Source organism: Hypomesus transpacificus, chromosome 18 (assembly GCF_021917145.1).
Source record: "Hypomesus transpacificus isolate Combined female chromosome 18, fHypTra1, whole genome shotgun sequence".
Classification (NCBI taxonomy): domain Eukaryota; kingdom Metazoa; phylum Chordata; class Actinopteri; order Osmeriformes; family Osmeridae; genus Hypomesus; species Hypomesus transpacificus.
Window position 1 is genome coordinate 2,796,342 of NC_061077.1, and position 24,626 is coordinate 2,820,967.

At 48.8% G+C, this 24,626-nt stretch overlaps 1 protein-coding gene across 13 annotated transcripts in view; it reads left to right on the top strand.

Moving 5' to 3' along the window:
• rerea (arginine-glutamic acid dipeptide (RE) repeats a) overlaps nt 1-23,568 on the top strand; it is a 107,889-nt gene extending 84,321 nt beyond the window's left edge. For 7 of the 13 annotated variants that reach the window (XM_047039532.1, XM_047039534.1, XM_047039530.1 and 4 more), the window contains 12 exons: nt 6,096-6,176; nt 14,867-15,029; nt 15,262-15,354; nt 16,186-16,385; nt 16,833-16,994; nt 17,104-17,217; nt 17,303-18,690; nt 19,346-19,568; nt 19,665-20,388; nt 20,707-20,877; nt 21,005-21,185; nt 21,340-23,568. In XM_047039532.1, the coding sequence (XP_046895488.1) occupies nt 6,096-6,176; nt 14,867-15,029; nt 15,262-15,354; nt 16,186-16,385; nt 16,833-16,994; nt 17,104-17,217; nt 17,303-18,690; nt 19,346-19,568; nt 19,665-20,388; nt 20,707-20,877; nt 21,005-21,185; nt 21,340-21,373 (3,534 nt within the window). In that variant the 3' untranslated portion in view covers nt 21,374-23,568. Of the gene's footprint in view, nt 1-6,095; nt 6,177-14,866; nt 15,030-15,261; nt 15,355-16,185; nt 16,386-16,832; nt 16,995-17,103; nt 17,218-17,302; nt 18,691-19,345; nt 19,569-19,664; nt 20,389-20,706; nt 20,878-21,004; nt 21,226-21,339 lie in introns of all 13 variants that reach the window. The other 6 variants (XM_047039540.1, XM_047039543.1, XM_047039541.1 and 3 more) reach the window with 5 other exon arrangements.
• Nucleotides 23,569-24,626: the final 1,058 nt, after the last annotated feature.

A 24,626-nucleotide genomic window follows, 5' to 3' on the forward strand; every position in this document is an offset into this window, starting at 1 on the left:
TTCTTATTGGAGTAGGTCTGTGTTTTTCGGGAGGGAGCTGTTTAAAAAGGGTTAAATGTGTGGAGTGTGTCTGGCGGTAGGGACCTTGGTAACAGCACTCGTTGAGCCCCAAGCCCCTCAAAGATTCAAGAGCAGCTGCATCCTGTTTATCGCCTGCGGAATAAATCTTTCACGGTGAAAAGAAGGAAGCGAAGAAAAAGATTGAGGGCTAGTAATGTTGGCGTCCATTTGAATTTAGATTCACATTTCGCCGCAGCTGCAGAGAGTCTGGGATAAGAAAATGGCATCCAATCTCTGACTAAACATTAGAGGGAGGCTGACGAGGAGTCGGACGAATGGACGTCCATCACCGTGGCAACATGAAGGAAAGCTGGGGTTTTGTGGTTTTGATGTCCCCACGCCGTCTCCACATTTCCGTGGTTGTATCTTGAAAGATGTAGTGATTTATGTAGAACCTGAACAAGTACGTTTTGTCATTGTAGCATCATCAAATATCATCGCCTCTGGGTTGCTTTTTTCAACGCAATAGTATTAATCTTGGTGTCGGTTAAATCCACCTCGGTTTGCCTGCGCATTCATATTGCGTCAAACAAAATGCCTGCCACTGTCGAGCACGTAGGCCATCATCACAGATCAAACTGAAGGGAATAATGTGTATATTTGTCCTGTAATTGAAGGCGATGGAAACATTTGAATAAAGCCAGGCCCCCTCGGCAGGACTAAAGCTAATCGACAGATGAAGTCATCCGTCCTTCTCGGCGTTCTCTTTATTTATGCATGCTAGCTGGCGGCAGGCTACATCCACTTCTGAGATGATCAGAGTGGTTTGTAGCTGAGTGGGTGTTTTGTCCCCACAAGCCAGCGTGTATCTAAAGTGGCACAGCGCTCTTTCTCTCAGACACACACACACACATATACATTAACAGACAAGCCAACCTCAGTAAAAAAATATCTAAAAAGGCCTGGTGTATTGCATTTTACACCACTGAATATTTAAAACCACAAACAGTATTTAACATTTCTTTCGTTATCCCAGTATTTAAGTATGACCTGTCCTGAACATAGTTATGAACTGACAAGGTAGATTTTTTCGGTGTGAGTGTCGTCGTTTGACTGTGAGACTCGGCCCAACTGAAGGTCTTCCTCAGTGTCGGAGGAGACCGTGTCTCTTGGATCCCATATCCAGGTGGGCCTGTCGAGCCCTGCAACCTTGAGGGACAGGTGTAAATGTGCCCCTGACCTTGACGCACACGCAGTCACCGGCCCCCCATTTCTTCATCATCCCTCGCTCCGCTCCTCTCTCCCACCCTCCCCTCCCAGCCTCATTATTTCTGCTCTTTTTTTATCCCCTCTTGCCTCCCCTCCCTCTGGAGATGTGAATAAAAGTGACAGTGGGGGCCGCTGAGATGACAGGATCAGCCTGTCTGCAGGGTCAGTTGTCACCTCCCTTCCCCCTGTTGACTCCCCCCCTCCTCCTCCTCTCTCTCCCCCCCCCCCCTCCTCCTCATCTCCCCACTGGCAGCAGCTGCTACATAGCACACAGGTCCTGGACTCAACCCCGCTCAACGACTCTCTTGAAATAGTCCCGGACGCTCTCTCTCTCCAGAACCATCAGATGAGTGAAAGATAAGACTCTGGCTGTGATCGTTACCAAATGTTATTGATGGCTGCCGCAGGGGGGTTTGGTGACAACGCAGCAAAGCAAAGAGTTGTTTTATTTTTAGTGTCTTGTCACCAGTTACGGACATGGTCCCTCTCCTTCCATATAACCCCCCCCCCACCCCACCCCCCATGCAGGTCCCTGCTCTGTGTCAGTATGCCATCATTTGGTTCACAGACTGCAAGTGCTTTGGCTTGGTGTAAAGGCACGTCACTGCAAACACCTACACTGTCCCAAAGAGATTGTCTTCATATTAACCTTCCACTGGGAATGCACTTTCCTTCCGCTTTACCTTTGAGGAGCGCAAGCCCCTGACCACGCTGGAATCCACACGTCGCTTGTGGTCGTTTCCCCTCAGAGAACGGCAGCTAGAATAAGTCCTGCTACTACCCGGTGGGCCAACAGGGGGCGCTCTCTGCAGCAGCAGAGCCCGTGTGAGGCTGATCTGCTGGGGCTTAGCACGGGTCCATTCCTCTGTGCCGCTGCGGAGCTCAGCGCCAGCCCTGTCAGCAGGTGATGAACGAGAGGAGGAGGCCCAGGAGGGGGAGGGAGAGAGGGAGAGAGGGAGAGGAACGGCCCCCCAGTGGTGAAAACCTGGTTTACAGACTGGAGCCGCACTGACTCTCCTCACCCAAACATTGAGGCAGATAGCTGGGTGCTTCCTGGGCTGCTGGTCTGACGTAAAGGGGTCATTCAAAATAAATAAATAAATAATATTGAAATAAATATTGGATGTCATTTTGCTGATTGTGGGCTTTTGTCTGTCAGACTGTGCAGACTCGAGAGTGATGTTGGTGTGTTTGTCAATGTTTTGGTACAACGCCAGCAAAGCTTTTTAGGGTCGTTGACAAACAGCTTTGGCTGACAGGAAGGGTGTAAGCTGGAATTTCCTGTCACCTTTGTGTCAGTGAAAAGTTACTGGAACTTGCGTGTTACAAAGCAGCTCGCAAAGTCTCATGGGATTTCATTGTTTATTCCCCATTATATTGTAGCTGTTCACCAATTCCAGCTTTGTTGATGTAAGCATTTTCATAATATTTCTTTTAAAATTGATTGTTCAAACTGTTGACATCACCGCTGCTAGCTTTAACCACATATTTTAGACGGTTCCCTACTGTATTTAGAAATCTGTGGTTGTCGACTTCAGTCACCATGTTTGTCCATAACGGGGCTGTAAAGGTCAAGTATACTGACTGGAGTAGACTGTGTCTTTGTTTGGCGTCTGAAGGCATTTAGCAGAAGGTTTTACATGCGTCATGTTTCAAACCCCTTTTTTTTAATGACATTTAAAACAGAATGGCCGGTTGGTGCCTGCTTGTTCACCCTTTCACCTTGATAGTATCTCTGTGTGTGTACCCTCATGATCTTAACCAGTTTTACAACTTCTGACAATCCACGGCGGAGCAGGAAGCGCCAACACATAACAATGACCTATTGAGCTGTCTGCTCCAGCTCCCCTCCTTCCTTTATGTTCCCTCCTTCAGCCCTCACAATAGTGCACTGTTGGCCGGGCGGCCAGGAGGAGAGGGAGGGCAGGGGGAAAGCAGGGAAAAGAGCCAGCTCTCTGGAACACTTTCTGACAGAGAGAAGCCTGTTGTTTCAGCACAGCGGAGCTGGCGATTTGGTAGCGTTTTTTTCTTTTTTTCTTCTTCAGCCTGCCTTCTCTCTCCTCCTCCTCTTTCCCTCCCTCCCTCCCTTCCTCCGCTTCTCTCGCTCTCTCAGCCCCTCCTTCCCCCGCCGTGTTGCCTGGCAACGGAGGGCTGGAGCAATCGGAGCAGGGGCAGAGCGATTCAGGGAGCAGATTGGCGGATGATTTATTAGCTGGGCTGGAGAGCGCTGAGCCCAGGCAGCTGAAATGGAGCCTTAAACTGGAGCCGACATGTAGAGAGAGGGAGGAGGAGAGAGGAAGAACAAGAGGGAAGGTTGTGGGAGAGAGGGGGGTGGAGAGCGGGATAAGAAGGAGTGTGCATACAGACATCCGACAGGCTGTGTAAATAGTCCAGTAAGGAAACATAATTAGGTTGGCATAATTAGAGCGTAGGCCGGGGTGTGTTGGCAGGTCTAATTGATTTGTGTCTTTGCAGGTCTGGTATCCCAGGTAATGAAGCGGAAAGCTCACCTTTTAGAGCTACCGTTAACAGCCGTTAAATCCATCATGTAATATCATGTAACGTGGCACGGCGGCAGCTCTGCCTACAGCCCCTCATCTCCCTCAGGACAGCAGTGTTGTTAAGGGTGTCTTTGTTTCTGTGCAGGTGTTACGCTCGGAACCCACAACCCCATCGGTAGTGATCAAATACATTTTGAGAGAACCTTGGATGTTGCATATTTTTGATGGTCAAAATCGACTAGAAGACTAGAAGTATAACAGGTTATTGTGTTGAGGGGTTGTAAATGTGGGTCTGTAGATCATGTTGCTGTTTCTTGGAAGTGTTGAGAGTAGAGTAATCATGTGCATGAAAGGGCCTGTGTTGCAGACAGCTCCATCTACTGGCTAATCAGCCTCACCTTCAGCCCGCTAATTCTAATCAACTCCTCTCATGGTGTGTCCTCTTCAGCTTGTCATCATCCAATATCTTCAAACTGTGTCCCTCTGCCCCTTTCAAAATGAATCTGTTGTAAGCTTACCCACTACAGAAAGGGAAGCTATTGACATTCACTAGCGGTTTGTATTACATGGTGATGATCCTTTTGTAAATGTGTTGTTGTAGCATGAGTATTGACTCATTCTCCAAAAAGGGAACTCGATATAGAGTCTTCACCGCACTGGCATGAATAGAAAACAAAACCGTTTTTTCGTCTTGTCTCAATGGTGTGATGGATTGCTCAGTACACCCATATTTGGCAAGTGTAGAAATGCTGTTACTTCTGTAAAAAAACCCCTGCCTGGTTCTCTTCAGAGCGTGTAAACAATCTGTTGGTTGCATAACACAAATGGACATGGACCGCAAACACGCCAGCTCAGAGACTCCATGTCTGGTTTTCCTCTTTGCTTGTCTCTTTTTACCGTGTCCAAGACCTTTCTCCACCCAAATCGTCCCAGCCTTTTCCTTCACCCGAGAGCTTCGCTCCCAGCCCTCAATGTGTGCCGTCCGTGTGTGTGTGTTCAGCTTAAAGCCATGAATACATTTAAAGAAACGGTGTTTCCTGTTTAAAGCTGAAAGGCACTGGGGTGTTGTAATAAAGAATAAAAGAAAGGGGGAGTGTGTGAGCTCTGGCCCAGCCTGTGTGTTTGCATGTGGGGGGTAGAGCCTCAGCCAGCCCCCTATGGCAGGCAGGCAGGCAGGCAGGCAGGCTGGCCAGCGTCAGGACTGGGAGTCCCAGCCGGTGCAGGATGCAGCAGCGCTGCGCTCCACCCCAGGTTTCCCAGCCCTCCCCCGACCAGAGGCTCTCTAGCAGAAAGATCACATGTAAAGCCTTCCCCTTTGTAGTGGAAGAGCAGAGAGTGACAAGCTATTTCTTGCTTGTAAAAAAAAAAAAAAAAAGAAGCGGCTGTACCTTCGGAGACTTTGTGGATTTTTCCCCCGAACCTGTGGCGGGACGTGGAGATTTGGGCTGTGTTTTCTGGAGACTTTCAGCTGCTTCTTGCTGGAGTTACTTGGTGAAAACGGTCGGCTGAGATTATCTGAGGAACGGGGCTCGTCTGTGGAACAAGAAAGTAAATCTGTTGGTTGTCTGCTTCGCTGGTTATGAATGTTTTCAGCCTCTGCGTTTTACGGTTCACAGTCTGTGATTCTTAAAGGAGAAGAAAAGCATTAGGTTTTTATTCTTTTTGACATTTATTCTGTTTTAGTGCGTAGTGAGTGTGCCTTCGGGGTCTGATGTGTTACACATGAAAAATAATTTCAGGTTTGTTTGAAAGTATTTTTGTTGTCGTTGTTAGTGTGCTGTTTGCCACTTTTTATTTCTGTAGGTTTGTGCATTTTACCTTATTTGTGTCGCCTGTATGTTTTGACCCATTTTTGTGATATGTTTGAGTGAGAAAATACAGTTGTGTTTATAAGGAATGGTAATCTGCACAGGAAATGTTTTTCTTAACAGCGCATCCAAGTTTAGTTATGGCTTTCAACTTTGTAGTTGTACGCAATGTCTGACATCTACAATCAAACTATTTTAATGTAATAGGCTTTAGTTGTTTATTGGCAATGTTATTATTATTATTATTATACCACATGAAAGAGTACGCCACATTGTCGTCAAGGCTTGATTTACTCGACATTTCCTCTTTTTTTGCCATATTATGTGTTATGTGTACACTCACAGAGTTTGAGAGGACAGAGGCGTTTAGATGAACATCAAACCTCTGCAACCACACACACTGACTAAAGGGAAATATTTGGTTGTGGCATTGTGCTTTATCCTCTTGTGGTTGCATTTCGGCTGACAACAGTAATGTTTCTGATTCAGTTTCTGTCTTCTCCTCTCCACCAAACAGAAGCGGTTTATTAAAGGGCTGAGACAGTTTGGGAAGAACTTCTTCAGGATTCGCAAAGAACTTCTACCCAACAAAGAAACGGTGAGGAAAATGTCCTTTCTTTATTTAGTGCTCAGCAGCCCTGATCAAAATATCCTCAAGCATGTCCTACGTCCAGTGCTACAGTGGAACTTGAATCAAACTTTTGTGTCTGGATGTAACGGGCAACCAGCACAATTTCCCAAAAATCTACACAAACATTTCCATGCACAATAGTTGTTGATTTTACTCAAGCAATCGAAAGGATTGTCGGCATTTGATATTTTACGCATGACAGGTTTCCAACTTGGAGGCTTATTGAAAGACTATTACTTATATAAGCACCGTGCTACAAAAATATAATGTCTCACTTTGGATCACTGAGAAGCCGAGGCCTAGTGATACTTCAAATATAAGTCTGTCTTGTAGATAAACAGTGCTCTTTGTCATTCATTATTTATGCTTATTTATTTTTCAAATGTGTAACTTAATATATATATTGTTTTTTCGTTTTGGGGTTTTTGGTCTTAGTTGTAGCATGGTCTAATATGCATTTATGTTGGGATTACTTGATTTTATCAAGTTAATGACGATGTTATTTACTCTTTAAAGCACTGATGACTATTTTGGAGAGAATATCTAGTCCATCCAAAATGAACAGCTAGTGAAAAGACGATACAATAGCATTGATTTATAATGTTATCGTCTTGAGGGTTAACTAGGAGTGGATATTGGTGCAGTTGAAGGAGACAAGGGCTGTTAATATTGTTCACCCTCAAAGGAGCAATACTAATTGTTTTGTTTATGTTCTTTGGCAGAGGCAAGTTCCTCTCCCTGGTGTAGTGGTGTGTATGTTAATGTGTTAATCATCAGCGAACAACTTTGGAACCTGTCTGATAACACAAATGGGTCATATCCAGCCCCAACAATGATTAACCCAGAGCTGTGTACCCAGCCACGTTACGTTTGTTAGTGGAGAAAAACATGGCTGCCAACTTCATCTACCGCAAACTCTTCCTTGATTTAAGAGTAAACATCCATACCTTAGATCAAAGGTTTATTCTCGTTTTTTTTTATCCGAATTATAAGGGAAGATGTTTCACGTGGTTGGTATGTCTTCCATGCACTTTCTCCCTTCTCCTTGTAAATAATTGACAGAGCTGTTATTATTATTTTAATTTTTGGAGGGTGTACTCAGTAGTGCAGGCTTTGTGGCGCTTGTTTTTGGAGTGAACAAGCAAGGATGATCTTCATGGAAGACCGCAGGATTGTGTTGACACAGACATCAAAGGAAAAAATCTGAAGTGTTTGTCACCTTTATCCTGTTTCATATCCTTAGTGTTTGAGATGTGAAATCTCCATATGTCACTCGCACTTCCCAGAAACTCTGCCCTGGCAGGCAATGCTGTAGTGTAGCCCTGGTTTCATACACTACCTTGCTCCCTTAGTTCTGCAATGCTAAGAGAACAAATACTATCCTAAACCAATTTCTGTTTCTTAAGGTTTCCTCTTAAAGGTTACCTCAATTACTTCCACTGGTTTGGAGATGTATAACCAGAGTAGTCTATTGGCTATAAAAGAGGTTCTAATGCAATTGAACCTGGAGGCGGAGTGAGCTTGGCAGGAGAGGTAATGGACCTCCCCCTGGATCCAGCCCTGCCGCCACCGTAGAGCAGGGAAACATTCATTTTCTTCCCCGCAAATGGAAAATAAACTGTCCTTTAAACATAAGAAAAGAGGAGAAAATGACTGGAAGACCAAGAAGAAGGGTAGTAACTACGGGAGGAGAGGGGTGAGGTGGGGGTTAGCTTAATGTAGACACTGAAAAGCCATGGTTGTCGCACAAAAAAAATGAGATCCTTCCCTTTGCTTATGATTGAACTTGCTTTTGTGCTGAAAGCCTGATCCCCAAGCTTGTGGGGGTCTACCCAGAGGGAAAGCTCCATTTATTTCCCTAACAGCAATCTCTCTTTCCCGCTAACTCCCACTCTATCTGTGCAGTGTAAGGCAGAACAATCTCTCAAGATTTTTGTAGGTTTAAGGCGCAAAGATTCCCCCCCTCTCCCCCCCCCCCCCCCCCCCCCACACACACACACTATCTCCTGACAGTCATATATTTCTGTAATTCCACTTGCATGTCAAGCCGTGGAAGTGAGCAGCTCCCACGAACGGGGTTGTTCATGTTACTAGTGGTGCCCGGGGCAGGAGCAGGGGGCAGGAGCAGGGGGCAGGAGCAGGAGCAGGGGGCAGGAGCAGGGGGCAGGAGCAGGGGGCAGGAGCAGGGGGCAGGGCCATCAACCCCCCCCTGGGCCGTCAGCCACAGCTCCAGAGGAGGGGGAGCACGGTGTTCTCCCTCCCCCCCCTCCAGGCCTTATTAACTGGGCTTCTCCTCAAGCGCCATGGGGCTCGGAGCAGGCAGTGCCAAGGGTAAGCACCCAGTGCTGTGTAAACACACCAGGCCTGACTAGCGCTCAGGAATGCTTTATATAAAGTCCCCATAAAGGCCCGGAGGGGGAAGTGGGTGTGTCGTCTGACCGTCTCTAACTGCACTGGCTCTGCCGCCTGCTGCCACCATTTCCTTTGCTCCAGAACGGACGTCATGGAAACATGAGCCGCACGGCCGCTCTCTCAATGTTCAAACAACTGAATCTGCTGAACTGGCAGATCGGCGATAACTTTTTGCTGGATATTTCCACCGTAAGCGTTTCGGTTAAAATACGAAATATAACGATGGCACTTGTTTCAGATAAGATTTTAACAGCTCAGGGAACAAAGTGCAAAATGGGAAAAAAATACTTAAGTTTAGCTGGGTTTGTGAAAGTTACTTGTCAGAAACTATTAGCTTGCTGTTGAGTTCAAGGAGCTCGAACCTAAATTGAAGGGTTATTGTGTCTGTCGCCGTGTTCGAGAAGATACCGGGCTCCGCCACCCCGCCCCGTCATTTACAAGCCAACAGGAGAGCTGTGCTCCCATCACAACCTCCGAGCAGATGTTTGCCCCTGTGCGATCTGTACAAACGTCAAATTGAATTCATTGCCATGTCTTCAGCCCAACAGCGAAAGCCTAGGGGGGAGGAGTGTGTGATTATAAATACTTTGGTTCAGGCACTAATTAAACCAGCTAAAACTGGGGGGGCCTGCAGTTGGCAGCAGCTGTCTGGGTTTGACAGAGGAGCTTCCGTGTTTTTGGTAAATGATATAGCTCGTGTTTATGCAGTTGGAAAATGTTATTGGTCGACGGTAGCTCAACCAGTTTGGATTGATGTTCGTTCGGGGGGACCACAGGCAATTTTAGTTTTGCTTTGGTGAAGTCAAACACATTGTTAGGAATATATGTAGCGGGGCGAGGAGGTCCCGCTGTAATTGAGTTCTTTCGTTGGCTCCGTGTTGTGGTTTGGAGGGACTAGCTTATCAGCAGAACCCGAGGGATCGACCCCCTGCGAGAAAGGCGCTGTTGCGGACCAATCTGCTTTCATTGGCAAAAACGCTTACAGCAGGAAAAACGCGAGTGCTGATTCTTCAGCGTATGCATCCCTGACCTGTGAAAGCAGAGCTTATTCACTGGTTCTCCAGCAGAAAGCCTCAGCGCAGCAGGGATCGCCTGTCTATTTAACCGCCTTTCACACACACACACACACACACACACTATGCTTTAGCAGCCAAGGCCCTTTCAGTATCCCCCCATGTCCCTGGGCTTAGAGGAACCACTGTCCCAGAGGTCTGGGTCTAAGGCAACACATGGTGGGTGGACTTTCAATATTTGGACACTGATAAACAAAAACACCAAAAACAATGAGATGTGCAAGGTGAATTTGTGAGGCTTTTGAGATGTTCTTGGCTGTGCAGTAGACGGCATTGGGGCTTCATATTCTGGTATTCTGTCAGGGGTTGCCTGTCCAAAACACGTGAATGGGAAATGGTGTAAACAAGATCAAGACAGATGCAGGAAAAATATTTTCTGGTATAGTTGTGGACAGGCGAACGGTATTTCCAAAGAGAATCATGTATTTTAAGTTATCCCAGTAAAGGATAGTGGGCCCTCCCATGGACGCTTGTAACATTTGGCCCAAAGATAAATCTTCTCCTCCACCTTGCTGAAATGAAAGTCAGACGCCCTCCCCCTCGTCTCCTGCCCGTTAGGCTGGACAGCGTTCAGGGAGCAGGAGGCACACAGGCTGGCTGCACTAATGGATGTTTACACAACTCTGCATCAGCCACCAGAACCCAGCGATCACATGATCCGTCTGCTCTCCTACGCCCAGCGTCACGCCTCATCCACCCTAAATGTGGGAGAGGAGGGATTTTTGAAGGAAGGGTTGTGTTTAGATTCAGGGTTGATTGTCCATTGTTATCCTCCCTTTCTGCTCTCCCTCCCTCCCCCCTCCATCCTCCTCTCCTCCACTCCTCTATTCTCTCCTCCTTCCCTTGCTTAACCGTTTGGCTCTATGTCAAAGCAGGGGCCTTTTGTGGCTCCGTCACAAATCTGCCAGGAAAAACAGAAACCATCTGTTCAGGCCTGGGCCGGAGAGGGGATAAGTGTGTAAATACATGAGTTTAGCCCTCGCCCTCGGCCCTGCCCGCTTTCACAGGACCACCGAGCCTAGCGAAAACTCCCTCAACTCCCACTCATACTCAAAGTGCACACACACACACGCACACACACACCCGTGTACACAAAGAAGCCATGGTACAGGAGCTGAGGGTGGAGCAGGAGAAAATATTACCCCTCAGCAAGGGTGGGTTCACAGTCACACAGTTTGGCGCGCGCACTCACGCATGTGAAAATCACAACACACAGCCTCCCCTTGCAAGTGGCAGTAACACGAGGGGAAGGGGCCCAGTGTCGTGATGTGAGGTAAGCCCCGTACTTGTCGGATAATCCACCGCCCAGAAATCTCCTGCAGATGGAAGCATTCTAAAAAGGCCTTATAATTCCGAGCTTATGTTGTCACTATCTCATGTACTTCGATGCTCCTCAGCACACTCTGTACCATGTTCCACTGATTTAGTGGGTTAAGTAGAAAGACCGTCTAGGGCACATACTGTGTGTATACATAGTTTCGATTTGACGTATACATTTGTTTTGGCATCATACATAGTTTACGGTTTAAAGTTCCAACATGTTTTTTGAGGTTGGTCTGAAAGATGCATAGAAAAGTCTGTAATAATGGTAAACTTATCAGATATACTACAGAGAAGGAATGTCCGTGACGAAGACAACCTCTCTAGCCCCAAGCCCGTGGCAGCATGATAAAGAGTTAGTGACATTTTGTTCCGTGGAAAAGAACACGATCAGGAGAAGATATCATCAGTGCACGGCTTCAGAGGAAGCCGACTTGACAGACGGCAGGTTGGTAGAGGTATTTAAACTGTCAATCTGTCTCCTTGACGCTAATTCGCAGCGTGAGGCCTTCTTCAACCACAAGTATGCCAGCTGTATGAGCGCCACTTCACGCTCATCGAGCCTCTGTGAGTTATTACACGTGGAAAACGTTTCACCCAGAAAGAGCAGGCTGCTTTCTGACTGGTGGTGTTACTTTAGATTTTGCTTTTCAAGGGACATGCCTAAGGAAAATACATAAGTGCTACTAAGAAATGTTCTCATACACAAAAAAAAAAAAGAAAAATGTGAAGACAAATGTTTGGAAATTAAATCCGACTTCAAAACAGATCGTCTCACGATGGCGCTCTCTTTCCACGCAAAAAAAGCAACCTTATGGAGGATTGTCCCTTGAGCTTAAATGCTAATGTTGCCAAATGTTCCATACGTCATACAGACTCGTCGGTGCACCTGTTAGTTCCCTTTTAGAACATAGCCAGTTAATGTTTTCATTAATCCTGGGCAAATGTAGCTAGGTACTTGACGTTGTGTAAGTGATCGAAGGCCCTGCTGACCTTTTCCTGGTGTCTGTGGAGCCTGTGAAGCCTTGGAGGCTGTGTTGCTGTCCGCCTGTGTTGGAGGCTGTGTTGCTGTCCGCCTGTGTTGGAGGCTGTGTGCCTGAGCCTGTGGTGGAGGCTGTGTGCCTGAGCCTGTGGTGGAGGCTGTGTCCCTGTCCTCCTGTGGTGGAGGCTGTGTGCCTGAGCCTGTGGTGGAGGCTGTGTCCCTGAGCCTGTGGTGGAGGCTGTGTGCCTGAGCCTGTGGTGGAGGCTGTGTCCCTGTCCTCCTGTGGTGGAGGCTGTGTGCCTGAGCCTGTGGTGGAGGCTGTGTGCCTGAGCCTGTGGTGGAGGCTGTGTGCCTGTCTTCCTGTGGTGGAGGCTGTGTGCCTGAGCCTGTGGTGGAGGCTGTGTGCCTGTCCTCCTGTGGTGGAGGCTGTGTGCCTGTGGTGGAGGCTGTGTGCCTGTCCTCCTGTGGTGGAGGCTGTGTGCCTGTCCTCCTGTGGTGGAGGCTGTGTGCCTGTGGTGGAGGCTGTGTGCCTGTCCTCCTGTGGTGGAGGCTGTGTGCCTGTCCTCCTGTGGTGGAGGCTGTGTGCCTGAGCCTGTGGTGGAGGCTGTGTGCCTGTCCGCCCGCAGCTGGGAAACGAACTGCTGCTGAGAACCGTCATTAAGCACGGAGCAGAGCCAGCGCTCTGCCCCGCTCCACGCTTTTGATCCGCACGCTTCAATTAGATTTCACATCAGGACGCCTGCCTTCCCCCAGTCAAACACCTGTGCCCTGCCTACCGGCCCTGGCTGGACTGGCCCAGTCGAAAGAAGAGGCAGAGACGCAAACACTCAAAAATAGACACTCAGTATGCCTGCACAGATGCTAGGTAGCATAGTATTATTATTGTGTTCCGTGAAGGGAATGACTTTCCCATTTTAACATTAAAAGGGTAAATAAAGAAAAAGATTGTTATTAAACCGTAACTTGTAGAATCCCTATTCATCCTCAGTTTGCTTCAGTAATCGGTTAGAGTTCTGTGCCTTGGGTTCTGCTAGCAATGTGTTTTCTGTGGAATTCATCCCCACATTTCCAGATGTGCGTTGCTGCAGAAGTCCTGGGGTGTCTCGCATCTAAGATAAGCACTTCTGGCTGCTTCTTGGAGAGCTCAAGAGCTCCATGGGAGAAGCCTGTACCAAGCCGTCACTTGTGAATCACCTTCTGAAAGCCCTCCCAATATGCAGCCCAGCTAGATATCATGGAGTTTTCTGCAGGCAGTAGTAGATATTAATATCCCCCAAGAGCAGCATGAGTAGAGATCTCATTAAACTGGCCTAAGCCTGCTGTAGTGAGCTTTCTCTGCCAATCAAAGCAGCCGTGGTGAGGGACTTATCTTGTACCTTGATGGTCGATATTAAAGAGGCTTTTGGAAGGGCTTAACAAGGAACAGGCCACGTGATTCTTGGCCAGTGTTTACTCACAGCAAACATGGCGGGCCCTGGTAGCCAGAACTGCTTTCATACTAAGTCTGATAAGAACCAGCTCCATTAACGGACATGGTAATGTAAACATCAAGCACAGCTTGCTGATTGTTTTTACTGTATTAGTAATGGAAAATTGTTTGCGTTGTAGTGTCAGTAAACTTTGATTATAGCGTTATTAGAAGTGCATACACGTAGTGTTTGTAGACCTAAATCTGAAGTCTGCTGTTGAAACCAAAGTCTGGATGACCACCATTCCATGAACAGCCATGCTGCTACCTCCTCATGCAGCCAAGAAACTGGTTAAGCATTCTCTGCGAAGCTGTTGGGTTTTCGGGAGCGAAACACTGACTAATTTATGTCAAGTAGCCTAGCTGAAACAGAAGAACGAAAACAATCAATAGACATTAAAGTCAGCGATGTCCGTTCAGCACAGGTTTAACAGACCCGGAGACAGTGGACGTGTGTCCTCTGGGTCTTAAAGATTACAGGTGACTAACAGCTTGCCAAACAGAGCAGCTCTCCCATCATGGATTCATTAGAAAATCCAACAGAGAAACTGCTAACAAGTGAGAGTTCAGGGTGGTCAAGAAAAGCAAAGCCCCACAGGAAACTGCATAATTGCCCCCCCCCCCCCCCCCCCCCCCCCCACACCCTCCCCCCTCTCCTACTCGTGTTGCCAGTTCCAGAGATTGTGGATTATTTTGAGTGTGGCCGGAAAGCATCGTTTAATTTGCACAGGCTGCCTCAGCAAAGTGCTTTCTGATCCATGATTGCGTGTGTTAATGTTTCAGTTGGGTATTGATTTCCTGGCGGCCCCTTTTGTGCGCTGGATTTATCCGCCTCGCTCGCTGGCAAGCGCGCTCCTCTGAATGTTTGATTAAAGTTCAATTGACTCTTCCAGCATCGGGGCGAGGTGCCATTTCACTCCCTATTTGTAGCGCCAAAGCTCTCCCCGACATGTTCCTTTGTTCCCATTCAAGCGCCTGCCACCCAGGCAGCCACCAATGCACTGATCCTAATACCCCTGCATTCAGCCAGCCTCCCAGTCTAATCCTGGGACAGACGAGGCCGTGGCACAAACACACCCGGTCAGACACAAAACCTGGAGCGGAGTCTCGCTCCACCCCGCCGCTTGCACGATGCCAAGCCCTGGTCCTGCTGTTAATCATTTCCACATTTTAAGTTCAACTTTTATTGTTGGTACAGTTAGCTAACATAAGAGAATAAATAATTTATTGCGTAACCCATAAAAAGGTTGTTTTTGCACTTGTTCTTTTTGAGGGGGTGGAAGGACTTGGTTTGTTCAATCATTAAAATTGATGTCATTGGAAGAAAAGGGCTCTTCCACTCAACTGGTATTTTATTGGGACTGGTCCTCGTTTCTCAATGTCTTTCCATGTTTCCTTACAGGGGGAGCTCATAACCTTCTACTACTACTGGAAGAAGACCCCCGAAGCAGCCAGTTCCCGGGCTCACCGCAGACACCGCCGGCAGCCTGTCTTCCGCCGCATCAAAACGCGAACCGCCTCCACTCCTGTCAACACCCCCTCCCGACCCCCTTCCAGTGAATTCTGTAAGTGCCCGACACCTCTATACAAACTGACAGAAACTACAGAACCCATCAAACATGCAACACTCGCACGTCAGATCGTAAGAACATCATGGGGTCGGGTATTTTCCCCCCCCGAACGTGTCAACGGGGGGACGCAACATTATGGCCATGCCTGTAATTTCAGAACAGACGAGAGAGCCTTTGTCAGCCTGAGGTATTTGATTTCAGTGGCTTGTAATTTGCTCTCTTTCAGTGGATCTCAGCTCGGCCAGTGAAGATGACTTTGACAGCGAAGACAGCGAACAGGAGCTGAAGGGATACGCCTGCCGCCACTGTTTCACTACCAGTAAGACACACACTGTCTCACACACACACACACTGTCTCACACACACACACATACACCGTCTCACACTGTCTCACACACACACACACACTGTCACACACTGTCACACACTGTCTCACACACACACACACGGTCACACACACAAACTGTCACACAGTCACACACACACGCGTGGGCAGTCAACTTCACATGGACCTCAATGACAATCCTCCACCTGGTTGTGTTAACCGTGAGATACCTGCTCCACACAGTGCTGTCTGACAGATGGCCGTCAGGGGATGTCAACTCTAATTTGATCACCCTCCCCCCTCTGCCCCCCCCTCTCCCCTTCCTTGTTATCCATCCCCCTCTCTTAGCACAGCTGGCTCACAGCATCAACCCCTGTCTGATGATGCTTAACATACTGCCACTGCGCCTAGGAAGGATAATCATAGTGTGATGACTGGGTTAGCCTGTATTGTATACCCCAGAGATTAGACACCTCCAGGTTTCTACCTGTGTGTCTGGCATGCTGTCTACTCTAATGGGTGTTTGATGAAGCCTCTGGTTTATTAGTCTTGATCAGAGCATCTGCACCTCCCATGTTACTCGCGCGTGTTTCTGTATTCATGTTTCCGATGAAAACATATGACAAAATCAATAAACGGCTTCAGACGCACCCAGATTCAGACGCACGTTCAGATGAGTTCATCACATATTTAACATTGTCACCCAGCTACAGAGCAAAGGGGACTGTGTTTGGAAATGTATGTGTGTGAGGTTTAGCTAGCTGTGGCTGTCTCTTGTTGCATTGTGATTGCCGTCTCACCCTTGTTCATGGTTTTCCTCCTCAGCCTCCAAGGACTGGCACCACGGGGGTCGGGAGAACATCTTGCTGTGCACCGATTGCCGTATTCACTTCAAGAAGTACGGCGAGCTGCCCCCCATTGAGAAGCCAGTGGACCCTCCCCCGTTTATGTTCAAACCCGTCAAAGAGGAAGAGGATGGGCTCAGCGGGAAGCATAGCATGAGGACCCGGAGGAACAGAGGCTCGGTACGAGCTCTCACTTCTCCTTCTCTCTCTCTTTTTTTCCTTCTCTCTCTCTTTTTCTCCTTTTCTTTCTTTTTCCTTCTCTCTCCTCTCTCTCTCCCTCCCTCTTTCTTTCTTTCTCTCTCTCTCTCTCTCTCTCTCTCTCTCTCTCTCTCTCTCTCTCTCTCTCTCTCTCCTCTCTCTCTCCCTCCCTCTTTCTTTCTTTCTCTCTCTCTCTCTCTCTCTCTCTCTCCTCTCTCTCTCCCTCCCTCTCTCTCTCTCTCTCTCTCTCTCTCTCTCTCTCTCTCTCTCTCTCTCTCTCTCTCTCTCTATTCATTCAAATCTGCTTTTCAAACTAAAGGCCACATTTAAATCTGAATCCACTCCTTTGGTTAAGTGTCTGTTGTAATGCCGTAGCACGTTGCATTTGCCCGGTTCTAAACTGCGGGAGGGGTGTCCCCTGCCCTCCAGATGTCAACGCTACGTAGTGGCCGTAAGAAGCAGACGGGCAGCCCCGATGGCCGAGCCTCCCCGACCAATGAGGACCTGCGCTCCGGTGGACGCACCTCGCCCAGCGCAGCCAGCACCGACAGCACCGACAGCAAGACAGAGTCCATGAAGAAACCCAGCAAGGTACACACACACGCAAACAAACACAAGTCCACAAGTCATTCGTTTCAAACATGCACTGTCCAGTGATTAACATGGCCATGAACACACTTTCACGATTGTGTCTCCACAGAAGATTAAGGAGGAGGCGCCCTCGCCTATGAAGAGTGCCAAACGCCAGCGAGAGAAGGGAGCGTCGGACTCCGAGGAGCCCGAGAGGGCCACTGCCAAAAAGTCCAAGACACAGGTAGGCTTGTACGGCAAGTGGACCTTGTTCCCCGGGTTGTCTTGGCAGTGGGGACGTGTCTGACCCCTCTCCCCCACTCTCCCAGCAGGAGCTGAACCGGCCCGAATCGCCCTCAGAATGCGAGGGGGAGGGCGAGAGCTCAGACGGCCGCAGCGTCAACGAGGAGTGCAGTAGCGACCCGAAGGACATCGACCAGGACAACCGCAGCTCCTCCCCCAGCATCCCCAGTCCCCGTGACAACGAGAGCGACTCGGACTCCTCCGCTCAGCAGCAGCTGCTCCAGGGCCAGCACCCTGCCGTCATCCAGTGTCAGGCTGGGACCTCCGCGGCCCCCTCTGTCGTCCCCCCCACACCCACCTCCACAGCGCCCTCGCTGGCCCCCCAGGCCTCCCCCTCAGTGCCCCCCACCTCTCTACTTCCCCAGCCCTTACCCCAGGCCAGCCCACTCTCCCTCATCCAATCAGGAGCCTCCCTGCACCCCCAGAGGCTGCCTTCTCCCCACTCTCCTATGCAGGGGATGACACAGGCTCCACCCCCTGGTCCTTCTGGACAACCCCAGTCGCTACCCAGCTCTCTGCACGGCCCCTTGCCCCCCATGCCACACCCGCTCCAGGCCGTCCCCTCCCACATGCCTCATCCTCACTCCATGCCTCCTCAGGGCTTCCCCATGGGCCAGTCTCAGGTCCCACCCTCAGTCGTCCCAGTTCAGTCCCAGCAGAGGCCCCACACCCCCCCCTCACAATCCCAGGTGTCCTCCCAGGTGTCTGGCCAGCCCCCTCGCGAGCAGCCCCTGCCCCCGGCTCCCATGTCCATGCCTCACATCAAGCCCCCTCCCACCACGCCCATCCCCCAGATGCCCAACCCTCCGTCTCACAAACACCCGCCCCACCTGTCCGCTCCTCCCTTCCCCCAGATGCCCTCCAACCTTCCACCGCCACCCGCCCTCAAGCCCCTCAGCTCCCTGTCCACCCACCACCCTCCTCCAGCCCACCCTCCTCCCCTCCAGCTCATGCCCCAGGGCCAGCAGCTCCAGCCTCCCCCGGCCCAGCCTCCAGTCCTCACCCAGTCCCAGAGCCTTCCAGCCTCTGCCAGTCACCAGCCGCCCCAAGCCCCTCCCTTGCCCCCCTCGGCAGCCTCCTCCCACCCCAGCGCACCCCCACAATCCCAGTTTCCCTCTCATTCCTTCACGCAAGTCTTACCTCCCTCCTCTGTGCCTCCTTCATCATCCTCCAACTCCTTACCAGGCCTCCAGCCACCTTCCTCGTCCTCATCCTCAGCCTCCTCCTCCATCTCCATGCCCCTACCGGCCTCAGTCAGCACCGGGGGAACGGGCCCCATCCTCCCCCCCATACACATCAAAGAGGAGCCCCTGGATGAAATGGAGGAGCCGGAGAGCCCCCCGCCTCCACAGAGAAGCCCGTCACCCGAGCCCACCGTCGTCAACACGCCCAGCCACGCCAGCCAATCAGCACGGTATGCCCAGCTCAACATGCAAACCTCTCCAGACGCGAGAAGAAAAAAAAAACACAAACACTTTCACGAGCGGTTATTTGTCAACAGTCTGCGGAACTGAGCTTCGTTTAGTCTGAGGAGGCTGATTAACAGACCAAATACTCTCCACAAAGTGAAGCTGCCCTCAGATCTCAGGGTGTTGATTAAGGAAGCAGAAAAGGCACTAGAGGACACAATCTCCCTTTAGCTCTGAAGTGTCTGATGGCCTCAAATCATCAAGGATAGAGAGCAGGGAGATTAATTACTGTGTGATTCGAATGAATGGGGCGATCTGAATATGAGAAACTGCCATGGCCTTGCACTTAAGTGGCTCCCATATTGCCAATGACTAGCAATGAGCATTTTAATGCAAACCGGAGAAACTCATCATAGCAGTGAAATCAAGTTATTAGTTTGCTTCCTTTTAAATAAATATGCTAACATGCGGTACGCTATGTATTTTTTTTATCAAATCAAACTCCATTACCCATTTCTATCAAACATGCTCAAAGAATACTTCTTTTTTTTTGCTTGCCAATGAATTGATTTTAGGAACCAATTTTCTTCTTGGGATAAAAAAAACAATGAAAATGTCATCCAGTTACCATTTTATAACTGTTCTATATTTGATCCTTAGGTTCATTAAGCACTTGGATAGAGGTTACAACTCGTGTGCAAGGACAGACTGTTACTTCACTCCCCTCGCTGCCTCCAAACTGGCCAAGAAACGGGAGGAGGCGGTGGAGAAGGCCAAGAGAGAGGTGGAGCAGAGAGCGCGAGAGGAGAAAGAGAGGGAGAGGGAGAAGGAGAAGGAGCGGGAAAGAGAACGAGAACGGGAAAAGGACGCTGAGCGAGCTGCGGTGAGTGTCCTGCTCTTCTCACCGGCTGAAACGCCCCCCTGTTCCTCTTGTCGTTCCTTTTGAAGGGTCTGTGTCTGACGCTAGTTCCTCTCCCAGCAGAAAGCCTCCAGCTCGTCTCACGAGGGGCGGATGTGCGACCCCCAGATGGGAGGCCCCGCCCACATGCGGCCCCCCTTCGACGGCCCCCCCACCACCATCGCGGCTGTGCCCCCTTACATCGGCCCCGACACCCCCGCCCTGCGCACCCTCAGCGAGTACGCCCGCCCCCACGTCATGTCCCCCACCAATCGCAACCATCCCTTCTTTGTGTCACTCAACCCCAACGACCCCCTGTTGGCCTATCACATGCCGGGCCTGTACAACGCAGACCCGGGCATGCGGGAGCGCGAACTCCGGGAGAGGGAGATGCGCGAGCGAGAGATCAGGGAGAGGGAGCTGAGGGAGAGGATGAAGCCCGGCTTCGAGGTGAAGCCCCCCGAGTTAGACAGCATGCACCCCTCCGCCAATCCCATGGAGCACTTTGCCCGGCACGGGGCCATCAGCCTTCCCCCCATGGCGGGGCCGCACCCCTTCGCCTCCTTCCACCCGGGCCTCAACCCCCTGGAGCGGGAGCGCCTGGCCCTGGGAGGGCCCCAGCTCAGGCCCGATATGAGCTACCCAGAGAGGCTGGCGGCTGAGAGGCTCCACGCTGAGAGGATGGCCTCCATGGCCAACGACCCCATCGCCCGACTGCAGATGTTCAACGTCACGCCGCACCACCACCAGCACTCCCACATCCACTCCCACCTTCACCTGCACCAGCAAGACCCCCTGCACCAAGGTGAGCGAAAGCCCTGCTCGCTCGCATCAACACCACCACCACGACGTTACTGCACATGTGACTGTGTGAATATTGTGTCAATTCATAGTTCATGAGTTGTAAGAATTTTGCATGTTAGAAAAGGTCGGGTTGTTCCAAAGCAACCATTTAAATATAAATAAATCAGTATTTTGTTTATTTCTTATACTATTTCATCATGTCAGCCTTGATAGCAGTAACATGATCTTGGCATCACCAAATGGCTGTGGCATGCTGTGACTGGGATGAACTGTATGTGGATGAGTGTACCCTTACCAAACAACTTCTGACACCCAAAAGGTGGGGGTGAATGTCTTGTGTGTCCTCCAGGCTCTGGGGGCCATCCGCTAGTAGACCCCCTGGCAGGAGGCCCCCACATGGCCCGCTTCCCCTACCCGCACGGCGCCATCCCCAACCCCCTCCTCGGCCAGCCGCAGCACGAACACGAGATGCTACGCCACCCTGTCTTCGGTAAGAACCCACCTCGACATGGACCCCCCCCTCAGAGACCAGGATCAGGCATTCTGCCTGTTGTCAAGCATCGTTATCTTCTGCTGTTGGTTAACCAGGCGTGTGCTCCTGTTTGTCCTCCCCCCAGGTACGCCATACCCGCGGGACCTACCAGGAGGGATGCACCCCCCCATGTCTGCGGCTCACCAGCTTCAGGCTATGCAGGCCCAGTCAGTAGAGCTCCAGAGGCTGGCTATGGAGCAGCAGTGGTTACATGGGCACCACCACATGCATGGGGGTCCTCTGCCTGGGCAGGAGGATTACTACAGGTCAGGGACAGGCACACGATAGTGCAGTGTTTCTCAACTGGTGGGTTGCGGCCCAAAAGTGAACTTTGTTTTAGAATTTTTTTTTAACGTTTTTTTAGTTTTTGTTTATCTCTTAGACTTTTGTGTTAACTTTGTTGACTTTGTTGTGTTGCAGCCGACTGAAGAAGGAGAGCGACAAGCAGCTGTGAGCTGAGTGAGGGATGCAGAGGCACGCAAGTACACAGGACATTGTTACAGGACAGTCTCGCTGAGGAAGTCGAATGTTCCTTCCAAACTTTTACCGTTGTGAAGAACAGAAAAGGACGAGTTGGACGTTGGAGGATATTTGTCAGTTTTATTTCCTGTTGTGGACGTTTTTTTGTTTTTTTTTTGTTTGTTTTTAAAGACATTGACTTTCTTTGGTATATAGCCTTCAAGTAGTGACAACGTCCTCAAGACTGATTGTGACTCCTGCATGACAATACTCTAAGCTTCCCTGACGTTTTTGTAGGTGCTAGAAATAAGACACTTTGTCACTGTGCTTATCAAAGAAGAAGAAAAAAGACCGGTCAGGCCATTATATCGGAAAGATTACAAGTGCTATCTTAAATTCAGCGTTTATTTTAATACATTGTTGGAGGTTTTCATAATTTTAAAGGAAAGCTGCAGCATGGTGTTTTTGAGTCTGTAAATAGTATATATATACATATAATTATTATTATAATTATTATTATTACTAGGTGTGGACTCCGAACCAAGTCGTTAAGACCTCCAATATTTTCAGTTTTGAAGCATTATCCCTTGTTTCAGAGGGGAGCACCATGGCATTATATAAGCAGGCTATAGTTCTGAGAGGGTGGTGGGTTTCCTCTGTCATTGCTGTGCAGACTTAAGTCCCTTCCCACACACACACACACACACACACACACACATCAGGCTGCCTCTTATTCACTCATCTTAAGTCAGTTAAAAAAGCACCATATTTTTGGAAATGCTTGTACTATAAGACTTGCGTAAATGATTTGATACACTTGAACAGGACTGAGGCAGAGTTACTGAGGTGTATGTTCAGTATGCCCTACATAATGACCAGCCCTGAATAACCTCATTGTTGCACTGAAAGCTTCTTTGAACTTCTTCAATTGGTTTTAAACACACAACTTGAGATGGATATTGGACAGCAAAATGAATAACTATTTTAACAGATTTTAGAAATGTCAACCACGACTGCATATTTGAACACAATTTCAGTTCACATTTATGATCTTGCGATTTTGACTCTTGAACCTCAAATATTGCAAACTTTTTTTTTACCTTTCCACACTGAAAGCCCACTATCGCTTTTAAATGTATTTTGTCTTCATAGATTCAAGTATCTCTTGTGACTAGGGGCATTGAGTGCTAGAAAAAAAGTGATGTTGTTACAGGGCCTATCTTCCCAGCAGCTCATCCTCACAATCCGCCACTCTAATAACACGTGCCGCCATATTCACTGTGACACTAAAGAGGCCTGCTTACATGGGAGGAGTTAGGCCCAGTGCTGGGACCAGGCGGCAGTGGAAACGATGGGTGTGCCTGTATGTTTCCAACTTAACCATTGCAAACCTCCACCCTGTAGAGACACCGTCTCCTCTGTACCTCAGGGGTGGTGTGTGTGTGTGTGTGCGTGCCATCGACTGTTACAAGCAGTGTTCCCATCATACAAGTGTACTGTACTTCAGCCCACAATTGATTTCACCTCTGGTGGACGGCCATGAACACGTCTTCTGTTTGTTTGTTCCATGATGCACTAGAAAGACATTTGACTTATTTTAGATACTTTTTAAAAACGGTGCCCTGTGTCTTTTTTGTTGTTGTTGCTGGTTTACACAGAAAGGTAATACTTGTCCTACACTTATAAATGGACTTCTTCTTGTTCACGGGCACCATGGCTGACGTCTATTCAGATGCTTTCAGACCTGATGCGAGTCTGTATGCCACTTGAGATGAGCATCTTTATGTGCACCTAAGAACTCATTTCTCACTCCAGTTCCATCATCGACCTGTCTCTGTCTCTCTTATGAACACCTCATTTTCCTTTTACCTTCTTTCCAAACAATTCTCCTGCCTTTAAGTCCCTCTTTTTGTGTCTCCAAACCTTTGATGTTAAGTGTTGTCAATGGTTTAGCTTCTTATTTCAAAGCGGCAATAGCAGGATGTAAATTCTGACTGCTAAGATTTATATATATACTGGTATCTTGAAGCTTATTGTATATATTAGTAGTCGCCATGGGGATGACACAATGTAAACAAAAAGTAGAAATAATAAGAAAAATTGTGAGTCCTGTGTTCTCTCCATTTGAGTATTTTGTAATTTTTTTGAAAAATTTGTGGAATTAAAATAAACGACTAAGTTACACCACAAGACATGAAATTGTGCTTTGTTATCTTGCATAGGAAATGCCATTTAGAAAAAAATATTTACCTATACCATTAGCGATTCAACGAATCTTTGTCTAAAGGAAAAAAGATGATGACAATGTTGGAAAAAACATCACTGCATGTATCAGATTGCATGTATTCCTAATGTGTTTCTCCTCGATGTTTTAACCATGCATTTTACCTATTAGCCCCTTTAGTAAAAACAAAAAACATTTGTTACAACCCAAAACAAGTGAAAAAAGAACATTATAACATCGCTCAATAAATCCAACCTACATTTTCTCCCTGTATTCCAGACAGCACGTTTCTGTAAAACCCAGGCACAAGCAGCCACTGAATCAAGGAGCCGAATGTTGTCCCTAGCTACAGTATAATAATATCAAAGCCTGGCTCAGCCACCGGCGGCACCTACTCAGGGACGGCTGCCATGCTATCAGCAGGGAGGGCCTGTCATTTGGTCCTGTGAGTGGTGATAGACTAGCAATCTGTGATGGTACGCCTCAGCGATGGCTGTCATTACGCGAAGGAGCCATTATTCTTCCGCCGCACTCAGAAATGATGCCCTGTCCTCTCTTCTTTTTTTTCTTTTTTTTTTTATATCACCCTTTTCAGAATCTATCCCGGGGCTGTCATGTGACTTCCTCTTTGTCAAGAGATGCTGCCGTTCTCTGGCTTGTTGTTCCATGCTTGCCTCACCTACCCACAAGACAACAAGACGTCAGAGCCGAGCAGCGCTGGTTGAATTATTCATACACCCCTCTCTCTCTTTCACCAGCGATGGAGCGACTGTGACTTGTGTCAACCCAAATCCTTCTCAGAATCTTGTGTACCCCTTAGGCACACAGCACAATGATACACACTGAAAATATGGTCTTGAAACATTTCTGTCGGAATACCACTGTCTGTGTGCTACACACAAGGAGGCCGTTGTCTGGTAGAGATCTAGGAGCTTCTTCCTCTTACTTGCCTTCCTTCCTTCCGCTCCACCGCTCTGCTGAGTGTTATGGTCTGTGGCAGAGTGTAGCCTACATGCTATTAGCA